Source organism: Dermacentor andersoni, chromosome 5 (genome assembly GCF_023375885.2).
Source record: "Dermacentor andersoni chromosome 5, qqDerAnde1_hic_scaffold, whole genome shotgun sequence".
Lineage (NCBI taxonomy): Eukaryota > Metazoa > Arthropoda > Arachnida > Ixodida > Ixodidae > Dermacentor > Dermacentor andersoni.
Genome location: NC_092818.1, coordinates 126,426,465 through 126,446,580, shown reverse-complemented (window position 1 = coordinate 126,446,580; position 20,116 = coordinate 126,426,465). Strand labels below are relative to the sequence as shown.

Below are 20,116 nucleotides of genomic sequence, written 5' to 3'. Positions count from 1 at the left end.
GATATTTAAGATATTATTCATTACTGATACGAAATAAACTGTTTCAATGTGCGTAATGTACTCACGAGAAGAAAAAAAATCGCGTTCGGCGCTTTCGGCTTGCTCTGCCGGCTGCCATTTTTTATTTGGTGTTCCACACTGTTCAGCAGCAACCGCCTGCTTGTTGACCCGTTGTCTTCCCACAGCAAACGCGGGATGCAAAAATTTTTTTACGCCGGAAATTTAGCTTGCGTAATGATCGCACATCTGAATTTGCGTCAATTCTTTTGACAAAATGTGCGAACGTTATGCGAGTAAATACAGTACTACCACTTGCGCATTGGTGCGCGGGCGGCAGTTTGGTTTTGTTCCGCGGGCGGTATCGGCTTCTTGCATTTGCAAAACTGATGGCTATCTCGTTACTAATTGCTCAAAGGGCGACCGCTTGTTTCTCGCTCATTTAGTGCTCACAGGGGTGCGTATAGGAAGGATGCCGCCGTGCATGCATTTCCGTTGCTTCTTCTTCTTTTTTCTATTTTTTGACACTTGCAAAAACTGCCTCTGGTTGGCGATAACATGAAGATTAGCGGAAGCTTATTTTGCTTTTTCGACGGGCACACAACCACAGTTTTCTTGAGTGCGCGCACCTACGCAGTTCAATTATGCTATGGATGTACATATATTACTGTAAGAGCAGGAACATTTGAGTCTTGTGAAATATTCTCGTGCGCGCATTTTCAAGGCCTTGAACTATGTGTGTAACAATGCATCAAATTTTTAATTCTTATAAGTTTATTACCTTTTTTATTGTTGTTGATGAATGAAGATTACACATATACCAATGCAAAATATTTTTTCTCACTTTACGGTCACCCTAGAAAAATTGCGGTAAATTTTTTTCAAAATAAGTCCCTACGAAGAATTGGAATCTGCAATAAAGAAATCAACCCTAGGCAGTGGCATATGGCGAAAAAAATTGACCCTCAAAGGGTTAAAACCGGTATCGTTATAAGGGGGTTCGACTGTAATATCAACAATTTCAAGTTCTGTAATGTGCATCTTAATGGCAGTGCACGGGTGTTCTTGCATCCTGTTGCAGCGGGAAATTAGGTGTAGAAAGGATACCTTAATTAATTTTAGAAATATGGTGTAGTATGCAAAACTGCGCCTGCAACTGCTCTCTGCAAAATGCGCTACTGACCCTTGGAGTCGCAACCAGCCACAGTACAGTGAGGCTCATCTCCTTCCCGTGGGGACTGGCCGTTAGCAGCAGGCATCTCACGAAGGATGCTGCGCGCACCCCCACGACCATTCTTGGCCGGCAGGCGGCCTTTGGCAGCGCGGCGCCGTGGGCTGCCTTCGGGGCTGGCGACTGGTGACAGCTCGGCAGCGGAGTCCTTGCTGCCCGTTTTGCCTGCAAGAAACACAGTCCCACTCACTATGTGAGTTTTTAAGCAGCTCTGCACATTTTCCTCCATTAATCAGTCAATGAAAAAGGCACAACATTTTACATATGATGATCTTTCATTTATAAAAGATACAAAAGAGGCAGCCTCTTAGGTGGCATTCACGGCAGCAAATTGCAGAGGTCGCACGGCCAAGCTAGCCGCAAACGGTCACTGGCTGTAAAGCTATCGTTTCTGCTCAGTCGCTTGCTGCTGAACTAATCAGCAGTTCAGGAGCAGGATATCAGAATGTGCTCATGGGCATTTGACATGCAGTGGTTGTGCCAGTGGACGTGAATGGCATGAATGGAGACATTTCAGTGTGGTGACGGGCCGGTCGTGCTCGCCAATATGAACATCGGTTGCCAGTTGATCCGTTGCGTGACATCTTTGAATTGCTGGAGCGAATGTGACCTTACGGTGAGCGTAAGCTTGGTAAAGCAGAAAGACAACAAAAACAAAAGATAGGTGGCAATGCCACTTCAAAATTTTTGCACCAGCTTCCCATGGCGTCATGAATTCTGAGAGCATCTGCTGGGGCTAGTGAAGTGGTTAACAATAAAGAGTAAGTGCAATGTACTCAAAATTAAGCCACAACTTAAAACAGTAACTTTTGTCAATGCTTTCTACGCAGGACATGGCCAAAATGTGTGAAAATATTGTAAACTCTCTGATGGAATAGAGATCATTGGCATTAAAATTTTTGCATGAAAAAAAAATATGTTTAGCCTCAATTTTGTCCAATAAGCCTTTGTGCACCAAAAAAATGCAAATGAAGATTTGAAGGTACTCTAGATGCCTATCTATGCTGGTTTAGAGGTTGTAGAGTCACCTCTAAATCAAAATTTTGTGTTTTGACTACAGTTGAACAAGTTATACCTGACACAAATATACTGTTCAGAACACTTCTAACTGCTTTAGCGCGAGACCGAATATACTGCGGTATTTTCCGTCTATTGTTTCCCCTCCCATACAACACAATGTATACCCATACCACTTGTAGAGCAATTATGCAAGACGAAATACCTGTTATAATGCAGCAGTCGGAAAATCCTGCAGACAACTGAGGCAGTGAATGTGCTTCTCAACAAGGTGTGTTAGCCGAAGGTAGAGCAATAAGGACAATGCTTTATTGAAATAATACCTATCTGAAATTTCGTGGCAGTCAGAACACAAATGGTTTGCCGCTCGCCTGTGCCAATGCGTGTTGCTGAAAAATGCAGCTATAACACGTGTAACCTTGCCTTCGTGATGCTGTCAGTTTAAGATTTGTTCTACAAATACAGTTTGGAGTTTTATTTTATGCTCACACGTAAGCTTTTGCCATTCCTACAAATACAAATTAGGCATTTGTGGTAGTTGCATGCTGACTGCCCGCAAAACCAAATTCCACTTCAAACGAGCTGTCCTCAGTTCAAACCAATGCGCGTAATCTCATGCTGGACCTGCATATAATTGTCTGCGGGTACGAACATATTAAGGGTGAGCTTCCCGTGACAATATGCTGCTTGGTACCCCAGCCAACTAGGCCAAACCAATGCCTCCTCATTGAGACTTGGTGACCAAAGTTGCAGGTTGGTGTTGATCCAACGAAATGCTTCACAGTGGCCATATATGGCGCTTGGTAAACAGAGTGTAGTGGTGCGACTACCGCCTACAGAGTTGGCGAAGAAGAAGATGGGCTCGCGTGTGTGTAGCATGAGAATAGAACAGGCAAGCACGCTCGAACTAAGTGGCCACGGTGTTCGCCGCTCCATGGATCTCGCAGCAGCATGGCTGGCTGGCCTAATAAATTGTGGCCATGGTGGCTACCTCTTCGCGCTGCCTCCCACAAATTGGTGACCCAAACGACCGAGCTCTGCCATGCCAGTGTCGGCGCACTGACTCTACCAAGGCGTGAGTGACGTGGCCTCACAAGGTCCGGCAGGCTTCCTACGGTTGCAGGGTGTCCAGGAATTCCACATCGACATGCCGGACATCTGGTTCATCCAGCTGGACGACAGCCACTTCTTGCTCAACAATGTTCCATGCTCAAGCTGTGTTCCAAGCTCCGGATGCCTACCCATGGCCCCAACCTCTACGAGGACTTGTGGGCAGCTGTCCTTGCTCACTAGGTCACCGTGAGCGCTCAGTCACCTCCAGCTGGCACTCTGTCACAACAGCTCTCCCCATCTGAACCATCATGTCATTCCGCGTCTTGCTGTCCCACATCGCCTGTGTCCACCCATGCCTTTCATCAGCATGTGCCGGCCCCAGCATTAAACATCTACTCAGTCTGTGAGCCTCCTCCCCAGCTCAAAGGCAGCTGCGCGATGACTTTTTCCAAATAATTAATTCGGCCAAACACAAGTGCTTTCCATGACTCTATGGCCCGCCTCTCTCTGTCCTTGGACGTTTCTGAAAGCTGTCCGCTTTCCGTACGGGGGCACCTCACTCATCACCGATTCAGAGGCTCTCCCACCGGCTCCACTAGGCGCAAATTTCACTCTCGCAACATGGCAACAGAACAAGCACAAACTTCACGATGCCTTCAACGACTACGACAACCCTGATGCTCTCAGCATTCGAGATTTCACCGCAAGCAGCAGCAGGCGAACCTTCCGATGTGCTGTGCTTAACCTTCCGTGGATGCATGGCCTACCGTAGATTTATAGGAGCAGCTCTGCCATCTGGTTTCTTCAGATCAAGCATCACTGCTACGTCGACATTGTGAGTGACCAACACTTGCACTATCGCCACGCGAGTCCCGAGCTGCTAGACGGCCTACTTTTGAAGCTCCGACTTCTATAGGCCCAGGCATCTACGAGAACCTGCGGCAGGTTGTGATTTTGCACTACGGCATCTCCATGGCTGCACCTTGTTCACAACCTACGCTGCCTGTGTTGTCTGGTACACTTCTCTTGGATTGCGTGAACCCAACACTACCAACGACGATACCATCTGCACATTTTACCTGGACTCCTTTACTGGACTTTACCACTGGACTCTATTTCAATTGTGCTTCACACTAGGAGGGGGCTCTGTAGCCGGGTGACTATCGCCTCAGAGATGGCAAGGAAAATGGCTCGCGTGCAGGTAGCACAAGAGTAGAATACGCTGACGTGCTCGACCTGAGTGAGCGGCTACGGTGTGTGCTGCTTTCATGCTCCAGTGACACTATGGTTGGCCGGCCTAAATAAACCGTGGCCACAGCAGCTACCGCTTCGTGCTGCCTCCCACAAACAGAACCATCATGAGAGCGAGAGCGAAAGTGAGGGCACTGGTGACACAGGCAACACTCAAATGATGGCAACCTGGTCTGCGGTCATCATGTTTTCGACATTGCGCATGTGGACTTGTTAGAAAAATTAAATGAAACATTGCAGGGTGTCGGAACTTTCACTCACCGTTATACAATGGCTCTGTGGAGTTGGTTGCAGTGACGTGGGGTAGTTCGAATAATCAAGCAGGTCTGAAGAATAAGTAGGCAATTTGGTTTTCTCTACAGCATTCTTTTTTCCTGTGTTGCTTTGCTTCATGTAGAGACCATGGTGGGTCCTCAAACATTAAGGGGGGTGGCTACCCTTGGACACCAACATTTTAACGCGACAGCGTTAAGGAGCTCGTGTTGCAGAAAAGGCAGTGTCGTCGGTGTCGGTGGCGTTGGCCGTGAGCGAAAAATCCTGGAAGGCAATTCATAAATAAAAACAACTTGCAAGATGGCTTGGGTGGGAATCGAACCAGGGTCTCCGAAGTGTGAGACGGAGATGCTACCACTCAGCCATGAATTCGATAGTTCAAACGGGTCAAAAGTGCCTCTAGTGAATGCGGTGTTGCCTTAGCGTAGAAAGTTATACTGCGGTGTATATCGGTAATTATGAGCATGTAAATTCCAGAAGTCGCAGTTAAATGCGTAGCGAAGTATGTTTCCGCTACATTTTTTCTGCGCTTGCCACACACGCAGAGCCCTCTTGCGGCAAACACAGAAGACCTCCCTTCTCGCAATGTATGGCGCTGCCCCGACAGGTGGCACGTCACTCGCACGCTTCTCACGGCCGTGTGGGGACCGGTGCGAGGCGCGTCGTGGCCCGGCTGTCCGTGCCGATCACATTTGGCTCGCGTAGATGGTTTCTCCCTCCGAGACACCGAGTTCTTTGGTTCGTTCCGCTTGCTCAGGCGCACGTTTCATTGCCACGCCGAATGCTGCATTGCTCGGCGCTCACTGCGTGATTGGTGGTTGCAAAGTCCGATGCGGGGCACCTCGTAAGTGATCGCTGCGCCGTAGCACACTGTCTTACACCCTTTGGCGGGTCGACGGGAATGCTATCGCGTTCCACTCTCGAACGTGAAGCTTAAGCATCCTCCAATTTTTTTTTGTTTATATAGACTTCTTAATGATATTTTCAGGATAGACTCATAGCAAAAGCATTAGTAGAACTACAAAATTTCATGCCGTTATGTTCACTGGTTCTCACGTTACAGCAATACGTCAGAATGGTGCACATGGTTTTGTCATTTCAGGCCTGGAGAATTTTCAAAAGGTGCTGCAACTGTGAAATTCACTATGATGATTCCCAGATGGATACCTCAAGGCAAGACAGAGCCCTTTTTTTATTTTTTTGAAATTTCCTTGCTGACAAATTTTAGCAGACCACCGAATTTAGTGTTGGTGATTAAGATTTTATCAATCAAATTTTGGTTAAATCACAGACACAATATATATATAAAAATTGGCTTGTCTGGCCCTCAGAAATTTATTCAGACACACAATAAAAAAACTTCTGGAAATCTGATGAGCGGTTACAGAGATACGGCTGGAACAAGGAGCCTCACCAGCCAAGAAAGTCATTTTGAGAAAATGAGCTTTGAAAGTTTTGAGCACATATATTGGTCTAAAACGACGCTGCAGCGTAACTGGAGATGTCCCTAGGCACTCTCTTCTTTTGCCGCCTTTCCACCTTGCCTTGCGATCGCTTCTTGGCCTTTTTCAAGCGCAGAGAATCTTTCACGGCTGCCCGTTGAATGGCCAGGTGGCCAGGTGTTAGCCCCGCTGATGAAGATAGCTCTTGGGTGGCCCTGTGGCAGCCAGGATTATATTTTAAAACTGCCTCATGCAGTGCTGTCTCCACAGCAATCAGCGTCGCATGCTGCTCTTTGGGCATCAGGGGCCACAGCACGGAGTGAAATGATTCTGATGCATTCTGCGTCTTTGCTCCCAGGCAGCGTTGCAGAAGAGAAGCCTGTGAGAGGCGCTCATAAACAAGTAGCAGTGCTTCTGCAACATAGCCTGGAAGATTGTACCGATGCTTCGGAGGTGGCACACCATCACTCTTGCTGGCGTTATGACAACACCACGAGTCTGCAGCCTCAGGGCACAAGTCGTGGTGAGGATCTTCGTCCATTGTTGTCACATGGTGGTACGTTGCCATCACTGCACGCTGCATTGCAGCCACATTGTTGGAATTGTTCCGCAGGGCCCAGCCATAATAGTCGGTCAACTTGTCCATGAGGGCCTTTATCAGCCGGCCCTTCCGTCCTAAAGCCTTGTCACTTTTCTGCACAAGGTTGTGCAGTGCTGTCCCCATCCTCTTCTGGACGTGGTTCAGGCATTTGTCTTTCGAAATGGGGACCAGTCCATAAACATTTTCTTGTACAAGGGCAGAGAAGGTGGCACTATCTCCGTCAGACACGAGCGTTGTGTAACGGAGGTTGTGCTTTGGCACCGAACGTGAGAAAAGGATGACAGCTGCCTCAACCTCCATCCTGCCAGAGTTTCTGGCCCTGCTCAGCGCCGTCGAATTCCTCAACTCGATGGGGCTCTCGGCGAAACTGTAGCGTTTCTTTAGCACTTGGTTCACTGCACCCTCCCCAGGTCTGCGAAACCATGCTAGAGTCAGTGTTTTTCTGGCACACATGATCCTCCTGCTAGCTTGCGTAGCCTGGGTCTCCAGGCTTTGGTCCTACTTCGCAACCAAGGCACTGGTTCGATAAAACAATGGCATCCAAGATGAGGCCCATATGATATTCAATTATTGCACCAACTCCAATATGGGACGTGTGGCCACGCTTGTGCCATGTTCTATCAAAGTTTACTGTGATATCCCCGTTGAAATATGGATCCATCTCCTTGTAGGTGGTTCTCACAGCAGAAGCAGATTCTGCATAGAACTTGTCTATGCACTGTGTCTGCGGTTCCCTGAAATTCTTCAAGTGCTTCTGAAAAGTCTTATGATGCAGACCACGATGGGACACGTTCATTGCTGCCCAAACGTCATTGAGGGTTGTTTGTCCCTTCCCTATGTGTTTTGTTGCCACAATGGCTCTTACATTCACGTCAAAGGCCATTGAGTCATCCTGACAAGCAGAACTCCACGAGCTTGCAACTACTCCACAATGTAAACATAGCAGCTCAAGCTTTGTTGCAAGTCTAAGCTTGGTGCCTCCTTGAACCTTCATTCCAGTCGCGAAGCACCGCTGACACGGGGTCCCGGATAGCAGGTCGCCTAGGGCATCCATTTGGACAAGGAGAAATTTCACGTCTTCACTTGTAGCGGTGGCAGCTTCAGTATCGAGCGCCATTGCTTGAAATTTTCACTCCGTCGCTGACACGGCGCAGAGTCCTTGTTGCACAGCAGCGCATTTTTTATCCGCCACCTCTTTCTCCTCACACATCAGGAAACGTGTTTTCAAGTGCTCAGTGGACGACGCAATCGCACTGTCCATGCAGCTGCAGTCAATGAGCACGAGACGCCAGGCACACTCGTCACGACAAATTCTTGCGCCGGTGGAGCAGGAGTCGCGTTGCTAGATGTGTCGACGCAATCACGCTCTTGCGTAGATGAAGCAGAAGACTCCCCACAGGAACCATCGATGCGATCATCATCGGCGAGTGGCGAGCTTCGCCATGTGGGCGAGCTTCATAGAACGCTTCCTTGCACCGAACACGTGTAGCGTCTCGAGTTTCTTTGGGTGCATCATGGCCGAACGCACAACAATCGGCAGGCTAAATGCAACAACGGTCTCGTAAAGACGGTTGACAATCGTCTCGTAATGACGGTAGAAACTTGGAGATTATGCGAATAGCTGCAAAGATAGACGATGGCAAGCGGAACACACAAAGGGTGCCGGTGATGGAGGAGCCGAAGCAGACGATGGCCGGACGCATTATGCAGGAGACCACTACGTCATCGCACGCAGCAGCCAATGGGAGTCGGCTTCCCCGCGTCATTGAGGAGCAGCGCGCTTCGCCCAATCCGAGCTTCACGTCTCAGCCGCAGGAAACTTGAAAGCTCTTGCAAGCCCTCCAATCATGAGCGATTTACACCTTTCCCACGTTTCCACCGCCGCCGTGGGTGGCAGGGGAAAAAAAGCACAAGAATGCACAAACAAAACAGCACCAAAATGGCGGCGCTCAGAGGAGCAGTGGAGAAATGGCGTTCGCACCAAGTACGGGTATTTTGAACGCTCACTTGTTGCACGAGGGCTGCAGCGGCTTGTTATAACTTTATTTGAAATAGTTTCGTGATGAATTAACTTTGATATTTATAGAAATGGTAGTTTATAAGACATAATGCCCGAATATGTGGTTTTCCAAAAATCGACTTTTTCGCGGTTTTTCGGTTTTCAAAGGCCGCATCTCCCCTTGACCTTTCAGCATGCAAAAACTTAAAACGAATATGGTCGCATGCTTCCATTCTCAGACAAGTTTGGTTGCTTGGTATACATGTTTTGTATTCGTGAAGCCTTTGGAGAATGTTTGTATTACAGCACGTTACCGCTTATAGTCCATATATTTGCGACTTTGGTGGCTTACATTATAAGTGGTCTACACTGTACCTTCATTATACAGTTAAACCTCGATATAATGACGTCGGTAAAATAGGCAATTTGCGTTGTTATATCGAAACTTCGTTGTATTGAAATTTGACCTTTTATAAAGTAGTCACCGATCGATGTTTCTTACACAGAAAGGAACCACAGAATTTTCCAAATTATCAGGCAACTGAAAGAAGCAAATATGATTGAGAAAACAATTCATTTGAATAAATTTGGGAGTCGGCAACGAATGGTATGGTTTCATGCTACGTACGTCGACAATATCTTCACATCGGCGGTACAAATTAAGCGAAGCCAGCCACGCTTACGTTAGCACTCCGCCCCTGCAGCTGATAATGTTGCCCACACTGGGATGACAGTATCAGGAAAAGTGCCAGCAGCGGGGAGCAAACGCTTCGTTTGCCTCTCACTTCAACAGGTCACCAAAACTCGAGATTATGCAACCTCCAATACTAGATGTACGGGAAGACAGCTGACATGGTGCCATGCCTTTATGGCATGCCCGCTCTTTGCACACGCAGCAGATTACCTCTAAAGCAGCGTGTGTGGGTGCGTAAGCATTTAACAGTGCTTACAGTCATGCGCAACTACGGCCGAGACATGCGCCAACTGATGATGATGACCTCACTGCCTCGAACCAGTACACTCACATGTTAATCCACTGCCAGCCATAGCCACCTAGGCCTAGCCAGTTTGACAATCGCTACCAAGCTTCCTGCTGTTTGGTGCCCCATTTTCATTAAAAGAATTTGTCACGGTCAGAAAAGGCGCTGACTCCACCTTTGTCATCTTTCACAAGCAGTACTTACCCTTTGGTCGACCACGCTTTGGGGGTGTCACATCACCATCGCTGTTGGCCTCAGGTGCCTTGATCACGGGGCTACGTGGACTAGAGGTCTTCTGAGGTGTGCACGGGGCCACTACTTCCTGGTGCATTGGTTCATTCTGGCACTGGTTCTGCTGCAATGGAAGATATACGCAGCAGTTCGATTAGGCTAGCCCTAGTGGTATATTTTGGTTACAGCAGATTCTCGAGAAGTAAACAGTGACGGTAACTACAGTGTAACCCTGATTATACAACTTTCTCGGAACCGTGTGAAACCATTTAGTTTGGCCGTTGTTAATCTGATAAACAAAAAGCCTGTCTAAAATACATGTTTCCACATGACATGAAGAGCCTCGATTTAAGCTATAGGCTAATACTCTGAAGTACTTAGAAACCAAAACCGCCAAAAGAATAAGAGCCTACACAAACGAATCTCTGAATGTTGTCGATGCTGCATAGCACATTTGTGAATGCAGGCACAGGCACGACAGCATCTGTGGCACTGTCCTCATCCATGGCGGTGACCAGCAGTGTTGGTATGAGGCAATGCCTCCCTGCACGTCCAGTCTCATATTACAATTCATGTTAAACAGGGAACCCTACTATGGATGGATGGATGGATGGATAATCTTTATTGGATCTATTTAAATGTGGTTGGGCCCTTAGACGTCTGGGAGCCCCCTGGCCGACATCTCTAGGCAAGCACGGTCCACCAGCCAGAGCTGGTCATCCGAGCAAGTGACCCGAAGAGCGGCCTCCCACGAGGAAAAGGAAGGGTTGGGAATAGGCTCTACCGCCATGGGCATGGGGCAGCTCTACAAACAGTGGAAAAGATCTGCCCTGGGCACACAGCAGGTGGTACATTGTGGATTACGGAGACCAGGGTAAAATAAATGTGCCAGATAGGGAGAAATAAATGCTTTGGTCTGGATCTGGCACCAGATTGAACTCTGATGGGCGGTAAGGGAATGGTGAGGGGGAGGTAAATCTCGTCTACCATCCCTGTAATACGTGGTAATCTGGTGGTAGGTGCAGATCCCCTCTCCTGATTTTTCCATGGGGTTGGGTGAGTGGTCGTCCAGGGTCCGGAGGGAAAGACCTCGCACATGCGCATTAACACGCTCGTTCCCGGGGACACACTCATGCCCAGGTACCCACGTGATAGTCACCTGGTGGGGAAGCAAAGGAATGTTTTGCAAAATGTGCGTGACCGTCTTAGGTGCTACACCTTGAAGGAAGTAACGGTATGCACTTTGGGAATCGTTGCAGATTTCTATAATGGTAGAATCCGCAGCCGCATGCGCCACTGCTAAGGCTTAATGCGACCCCCCCCAGCCACATCGGTGTGCGCTGTTTTAATCGAGGCAGAGATGTTAATGCATCCGTCCTCCGTCATGGCCGTGGCCGTGACCGCTCCTTTGAGCAAACCGACCACGGCGTCGACATACAGGACGTCTTCGCGATTTTGGTAATGTCGGGCCCGCGCCTTATGTCGACCCGGATAGCGGTGCGAATTCCTGTTTCGTGGCAACGGTTTGAGTTGCATGTTAGCTGCGAGTCTTACAGGAAATAGGGAACCACGGCTCTTCTATCGGGATCGTGCCGCTTGGCTCACACCCCGGAGTAGGTTTCGCCCAGTGGGTGCTCGGGTGAGGCGCAGAAGCTGATTACTCCTCTGTGCCTCTATGATTTCCTGGACAGTATTATAGAGACCAGTGTGTAGGAGACGGGTAGTGCTAGCGCGCATCGGCAGCCTCAGTGCGGTCTTAACCGCCCGCCTGATTAGACGATTAGCCTGATCCATTGGTTTTTGAGTGAGATGGTGATACGGGAGTTGGTAGGCAAGGCGACTGACCACTAAAGCTTCAATCATTTGCATGGTGTCCTTTTCAGACAGGCCGTGATTGCGTGACGCAATCCGGCGAACCAGTCCTGAGATTTGTTTTATTTGCTTATCGAGGAAGTTCAGTATAAAACTCACATCTAGGTTAGATTGGATGTGCAGATCCAGTATCCTGATTCTATGTACCTTAGGCACTTGTTGACCGTGTATGAACAGGTGTATGCCTGGGTCGCCTTTGTGGGGTTTAATAGTGAGCAATTTGGACTTTTCTGGTGAGAAGAGACCCATTAGGCGAACATGCCATTCGATAACGTTGATAGCTGTTTGTAAGACATCTTGGGCCTCCCCAATAGAGCCTTGTGACACCCGTAGAGTCATATCATCAGTATAGAAAGCTTGGTGCAATTTAGTGATACCTGCGAGCCTTCTGGCGAGTGGGGCCATGGCTACGTTAAATAATAGTGGTGATAGGACTGCTCCCTGGGGTGTGCCCCTGTTTGGGAGGGCCAAAGCGGCCGATGTGAGTCGACCTACTATGGATGTGGGAGGAGTTTTGTGTGCTCACTTGTAGACAAAGCTCCAAGCTGTGTGCATGAATGCGCTTATGCGATAAGATTTGTGTTCCTTCCTGTTAATAATGAGTTCGAGCTTCGTAAATGCTTTTATGCTTTCCATACGCGCGTTGGTGGTATTTTAGGGTGATCCCTTTAAGATACTTTCACTTTCGTGAGACTCGGCACTGGACACATCGAAGTATATAGCCGACAGCGCTGTGCTGACTGAGAAGATAGCAACTTGTCCCAGTGCAAAAAACACTGTCGGAAGTATATGTGGATGTCCACTGCCGATACTGCAGAGTCATGCAAAATCTTGTGAAAGCGAAGCGATCTTTGAAAGTGATCACCCAGGCAGCAGTTGAGCAATGCAAAGAGGGGGAAGGAAAGCGAATGATGAGAGCGCAGTGCAAGCAATGGAAGGAAAAAGACAGTTGGAGCTTCCTGCATGCGAAAGGGTGCTTTTGTTCTCCCTCTCCCTCGTGGAAGGGACAACGGTGCAAGAGAACTGCCGGAGGCTGGTGGCGTTTCTCATTGTAATCTCATCTTGTATAATTGAGATTTTTAATGCATTCATTGACTCTGTGGAGAGTTTGCCAAGACTGTATTAGCAGGTCATTGCAATATCAGGGGATGTATAACCGGGGTTCCACTGCATATAACTGGCTGGAATTAAATTGACAATTATGTGGTTTTTACTGCTCAGAAATAAACATCATTTAAGAATTTTTTTCCCCTTCATTGCATGACAGTCTTTCTTCCTTGCAACCATTCTGCATTATTTTTCAACCTTTGTCCCCCTACCGTATTTACTTGCATAATGATCGCACTTTTCTGTAAAAAAAAATTGATGCAAATTCAGAGGTGTGATCACTACGCGGATTAAATTTCCCACAAAAAGAAACATCTTATTTTTTCATCACACATTTGCTGCGGGATGACAAGCAGGCAGCTGTCGCTGTTAGTGTGGGACAGCAAAACAAAAATGGCGGCCAGCGGAGCAAGTCGAACGTGCCGAACGCGATTATTTTTCTCCTCGTGAGTGTACATTACACGCACTGAAACAGTTTCTTCCATATCAGTAATTAATAATATTGTTAATATCGGCAAATACAGCACGTTTCCACTAATGTTGGGCGAATATCTTAGCTGCATTACAAGCGTCGGTGTATGAATAGGGTACACTTCTAACGTATCAGTGTAAATGCAGCCACTATCGTTGCTGCTCGCGATTTGTTGCGTGCCCACGAGTGCAGACCAGAAGAATTGAAAGGCACCCTTTGCGTTGTTGTTGACCAAAACCATTATGAAGCCTACAAATAATAAAGCTGAGGCAAGTTTGGTTGTAGCTTTCTTTTTCACAGAAGTGTGGAAAGTGATGAAAGGAATGAAATGGGGCATCTGGTTAAGAATGTTGGGTGCGTGCAGACCGCTTGGTATGTCTTCAAGAGTCGTTCGCGTAGCATTCGACAGATGGTAAGCACGATCATCATTAGCTAGACTTGGCACACAACATATCGCTGCAACAAGTTCAGGGTGTGATCATTACACGGGAAAGGAAAAAAGTCGAATTTTGACGACAAAATTCAGGGGTGTGATCATTACGCGAGTGCGATCATTATGCGAGTAAATACGGTAATTTCAGAAAGTAGTAGCTCCGAATATATTTGCCCTATTGCCTATGGTAAAAACCTGTTATTACGATAGCAACTATATGGACACTCCAGGCACATTTCTGCCAGGATGTTCTGTATGAAGTCCAAGGGTGATAACATAGTTGTCGCACACTGTATGCTGTATGTGGGAGTGAAAGTGCGAGGGTGAGCCAACCATTGTGGCTCAATATTACGCGTGAAAAGGAGGAAAGCGGGGAGGAAGTGCACCGTCTTCCGGCATGTGCATGGCACCAGGGGGAGGCATTCTGCTTCGGCGGCCGCTCGGGCCCTATCTTGTAAGCGATCTACAGTGAGCATAGTGTCGAGGTGCACCAAGGGCTAATAGCTTCCTGTGCACTCAGTGCTTGCCACTGAGTTCGCGTTGAAGTGAGAGGCAGCACAAAAGTCAATTTGCATCCTGCTGCTGCCATGCTTTCTGCCTCCTGCATTTTGACAGTGAGTGTGCAGTCATTGAAAAAGATGTGTTCATGTTTGCTTGTGTGTGCGTGACACTGTGCTTGTAAATTTAGTTAGTAAGCAAATGTTTACATGCTTATACGGCCAATAAAAGTACTATCTTTAATTCGTATAGCTGTCCACTAATTTGCTATGGCAATCGATCTTTGCCTTTCGGGAGAAACTGACTTTCTATGAGAGCGTGACAAGCACTATAGAGCCTTTTGTATACTTGAATGTCAACGTGTCAAAGATGCTGAAGAAAAGAATGTGCGTCAAAAACAGCACGACCATGCAGCTATTTCAACAGTGTGGTTGCCTGTGGTCACCACCTTGAACAGACTCATTTCCTATTAAATAAGCTTATCCTTTTTTAATTCAATAGTTTTATTTAAATTGCTGTAGTATTTCTTTCAATATAATAAAGTTTCTCAAAGAACAAGCTTCTCCATATGCCACCCCGTAGCTCTGAGATTCACAACTCAAATGTCAAAAAATGGGAAACTTCAATGCGAGAGCACTGTCTATAATAAGCTGAGCATCATGTCCAGCCCAAGGTGCAATTTCATCTTGAAAAACGACTTTGGATACAGGATTCTAGCACTGTGTAACATAGTGGAATGCCACCAACCAGCGATAGACACAAACACGATAGAACATGTTACTGTAATTTATGCCAAATAATAATAATAATAATAATAATAATAATAATAATAATAATAATAATAGAAAAAAGAAATAATAAATAGAGACCTCCAAGCATGACAAAGTGGACACCAATATCAAAGGGAGAATCTTATTTGCATTCGAGGTGGTGAAAAGGGGCAACTTCGTCAGGACAGCTGCTTGGCAAGTGTCAGTGAGTGAGATCTCTGTTGCACTTCTTTAACGATTACTATAGTCGATTCCAGATATATAAAAGTCGGATATATCAAGTGATTGTCTATATTGAACATTTGTAAAATCCCCTGAAAATTCCTTGCAAAAGTATAACGATATACCACATGTGTACATCCTACTCCCTTTCACCACCACATTAGATATAGTATCGAACAACGCGGCATGCCACATCTTTTTTTTCTGACAATCACTTCTCGCATCGTCAGAAATACTTAATGCTGACAAATTTAAAACTGCAGTTTTGGCAGATGCTTAAGACTGAATATGAAGGGCTGTGCATGCCATGGAGAAAAATTAGCAGGGTGCTGTCAGTTTTACTCTATGCGCAAATGGATGGCTTAAGTAAAGTGCGGCTGTTTGTTATTGGCAAGAGTAGATCACCACTCTGCTTCAAAAATGTGAAGGGCCTCCCAGTTTTGATATGTGTTTCACAAGAAAGCATGGATGACACTCGATCTTTTCACTAAGTAAGTGGTGCTCGCTATGGGAAGTCGAACTGGAGATGCTGCACTGCCGGGTTTGTCACCTTCTAGACAAAGGCTTCCTGTGAATGGGATTTTAGAATACTGAGGCTGGCCAGAAACCAAAATGAATTCGACTTGAGCTTCCGCTTGTACGAATCTTTGCATTAGTTTAAATTTAGCAAAACCACCGCTCGCCACATCCACATTTCACGGAAAGACACCCCTCCCTCCCATTACAGCAGCGACGCATAAAACTCATATCAGTGCGATTTGTGCGTCCACGCTAAACACGTTTCATTTGTGTTTGCACGGTTGAACATCTGTAGGAATGGACTAGGATGCTCTGCAAGCTGAAATCCACTTTCATAACAGACAGTGTGTGCATAGTGTCAGCACACGCCAACGCAGGAGCCAGACGGGAAGGGCCGAGAATGAGGAGACATACCGGCCGCCAGGCGCCAGAACGCTGAGTGACATGCAAGAAGAGACGGGCGGACTTTTTAGGGCGGTTGAAATGCGAGGGCGACTGGTTTGAACAGTAAGGCAGTTCTGAAACCTGACATAACATTTCTCCCGGCTCGTTGCCCAAGTATGACGATCGGCTGGAGATGTACTCTGCAATTATCTACTTTGGTGATGCTGTTGCCTTGGTGCGCTGGTTGGCTGGTTGAGCACTACATCATTTGATTTTGCTCAACCAGCCAATCAGCACACTCCTGATGGCGATAATATTTCCTACGCGACATTGTCACCGAATGTGATCGTCGCAGAATACATCCTGTGTTTAAATGGCGTATTGTAAAACACGCAGCAGGGCATGTTCACACGCAATTCCAAGTACAAGTGTGCTGATGGCAGCACAGTGGCAGCACAAATACCATTCTGCGGCACGAGCGACTTGGAACGTTCTTGGAGGGAAAAAAAAATAAGACAACTTCTGTGCATTTGACATAGCATTTGTAGTGGCAAATAGGTGCATTCCCACTTTTCAGTGTCTCGCGAAACTGTCCGAGACATGCGGAGATCTCAGAAAAGCTTCAAGCATACACACAAAGGAACAATTATACATTTATGCAAAAGGTACACTTAATGTTACGAGGGTGTGTGTGCAGCTCATAGCAGCTGAGTAACTGCGACATTGACCATCACGACTGCACTTGTCATGTGGGAAAGTCAAATGTCAGAAGACGCGGGAACTGTGCAGGGAAGATGAACATCAGGAAGTGTGAAAGAGTCGTGTTTCCACACATTTGCAACTAAACATGTACTACAGTCAAACCCGGCTATATCGAACTCGCAAAAAAACGCCTATCAGTTTGATATAGAGCATAATTCGATATAAGCCTGCTAAAAAATTAGATGTCATAAAAGCACATCCCATTTGTAAAATCACCTTATTGACGAAACTAGCTTAGTTTCGCATAAATTAGTCCTGCATTTTCTTCTGCTTGGGCAATTTCGCTGCCTGCGACGCACGCACTTCCCCATGTTGTCTAAGGAGTCCGAGCAGCTGAGGCCGCAACCTTCCGCATTCGCGCAGAAGCACCGGACTAATGCGAGTGCACCAATCACTTCGGAGGATGTGGGCAAAGGACCGTAGTTGCTTTCCTCAACATGCCTACTTTCATTTGTGCTCGGTACGGTGTCGGCGATGTAGTCTTCGTTTCGGGATCTACCGTCGTCGCGACACCATCATCTGCACTCACAAACTCGTCCACCGTTGATTCGAATGTCCCGGAAATTTTGACAGCTCGCTCCAAACTTCGGCAACACCGGCAACGGCTTCGTCGCATTCATCAGAATTTACAGTCATCACCGAGCACGCGGAAACCAGCACGTATGAAGAACGCCTCGTACACGGCCGTGCGTATGCGTCGGGCGCCATGGGCACCGGGTTGCGAGTCTGGCCACTTTAGCCCTAATCGTGCTGAGAGTGCTCCTCGGAATCTTGCACGCTGCGGGGATATCGCGTTCGACGCGATTTATGATTTCGATCTTCACGACGAAAGGCGAATTCTGCCGCTTCATTACGGCAACACTGCGGGAGAAGGCCCACAAGGCGCAAACACGATAAACCAGAGAAGCAGCCAGACAACTCGCACTTTCGCCATCTTGCACGAAGAGCGCACAAGAGCCTCTGATTGGCTGTCTGAGCAAGCGCTGTAGGCGGGCCAGGATCATTTTTTGCTGGGGAGTGTCGATAGATAGTGATCTAAAGAAAGGAAGGACGCTTGATTCTGCAACCCGTGAGGGAGCACAGCGAAGCGTCATCAGGGGAGAGGGAGTGGGAAGTGAAAGATGATAGAGAAAGAGGGAGGATAATAGACTTCACTATGCGCGACAGGGGGAGTGTCGACGGCTCGCCCGAACAGCCCGAGGTAGCGCGGTCACGGTAGGGAGAGCAGTTGGATGGAGCCGCGCCGCCGGGTTTCCCCGCTACCGCGGGGGAAAGCCAACTTCTGGGGGCACTTTTCCGCCGCTTGACGTTCGATATATCGGGAGTCACTGCAATATTTGTTTGATGTAAGCGTAATTTTTGCTATATATACTCATTGTAACTATGCCGTGACCAGAAATTGTTCGATATATAGAATAATTTGATGTAAACGGGTTCGACTGTATACAGGCAACCATATGCCACCATGAACACCTTGTTACACATTTGATGACATAGGGTTACACATGCATCAAATATCAGCAATGTTGTATGTTTCAAGGGCTCAGCACTATGGCACCAGTTTTTAGTAGCTTAGACATGACCAGTGTACTTTTTGGTGTTTCCTCTTACAAATCCTTCTATAGTAGAATTTCGTTAATTCGAATTTCAAAGGGACTGCAATTTATTCTAATAAGACGGAGTTTGAACTACGGCGAGCCTTTCAATACGAGGCCCAATTATTTGTGTGGTACAGCACACAATACCAAAGCAATCACTGGGCTTGCACTGAAAAACTCTCCTCTTTCCTCCGCGAGTGGTAATTTTCGTTCATTCATTCATTCATTCATTCATTCATTCATTCATTCATTCATTCATTTATTTATCCAAAGTTCTTTGTACAGGGTGAATTTGCTGGTCAATCTAAGCATGCAGTGCTTGTAAAATGACCAGGCAGTTGGTGAAACAACATATTAAATTCATATTACCACAATTAATACATTCTCTCGCATATACGTATACACTGAACACCGTCCAGTGCATGAAAAAAATAAAAAAAATAAGCATATTGAGTTCCTGTTTTTTCATTACACAATGTTGTCAAGAAAAACGTCAAAGTCAAAATAAAGTCAAAACATCAAAGCGATACATAAATACACCAGTCACTTACAGGACTACAACTCAATTCTTCAAACTGCTGAATTCAAAATTATACAGAGGTATCGAAGCAAGAACATAAACAAAAGTTGAAAACAAAGCCGGTAAACAATTCCATATGAGTCAACTGGCTTTACCTACTAAGTGTTTATTGAGCTTGCACACCATTTTCTGATCGCTTTATTCATTTTTCATTTCGTGTTTATTGTACATAATTCATTACTCAATTGATTAAATACTGCAGGGACATAGTAGTTCCGGGTTCTTTTTCCATAGTGAGTGTAGACACGTGGTTTCACGTACCTCTCAGTTTGTCGCAATGTCACATTCTTTTTTACAGCAACCCTGAATTCTTTGCTGAAGTAGTGATTCTTCAAAACTACATAATTAAATAGTTCTTTCACTGGTAGTATACCCAGGGCTTGGTATTTTTCCCTTGTACCTGCGCTATCTAACGCTGTAACGTAGGTTATGCTCTTGACTATTTTATGAATAACAAGTTTAATTTCTTGTTTTTTGTTGTCAGAGCAAGTGCCGTATAATGTAATGCCATACATAAGTAAAGATTCAGCTAGCGCCTTAAATACAGTAAGCTTTACTTTCAATGGAGCTCTGCCTCGAAGATGATAGATCATGGCAGCAATTGATCTTAGCTTTTTACTTATGTGTTTAACGTGACTATTCCAATTGAGACATTGATCGAAATGTACACCTAAATACTTTACAGTTGATTCGAGTGGCAAAGGTAGGCAATGGCATGAATTACAGTCTGATGAATGCAAAAAAATCCTCCTATTAGTTGTGATAGCTTTGTGGGGATTCTTGAAACAAATTAGCTTTGTTTTTCCTTTATTTATGAAAATATA

General features: G+C 46.5%; 1 protein-coding gene and 1 pseudogene across 3 annotated transcripts in view; both read right to left on the bottom strand.

Annotated features, from left to right (window-relative positions):
- The window catches only part of LOC126531118 (histone acetyltransferase KAT7-like), a 117,823-nt gene that overhangs the window by 71,561 nt on the left and 26,146 nt on the right, over positions 1 to 20,116 (bottom strand). For all 3 annotated transcript variants that reach the window (XM_050178520.2, XM_050178521.2, XM_050178523.2), the window contains 2 exons: positions 10,049 to 10,199; positions 1,181 to 1,393 (listed from right to left, as the gene is read on the bottom strand). In XM_050178520.2, coding sequence (XP_050034477.1) covers positions 1,181 to 1,393; positions 10,049 to 10,199 — 364 coding nt within the window. The remainder of the gene's footprint in view (positions 1 to 1,180; positions 1,394 to 10,048; positions 10,200 to 20,116) is intronic.
- On the bottom strand, positions 6,224 to 7,982 carry LOC140218402 (uncharacterized; annotated as a pseudogene).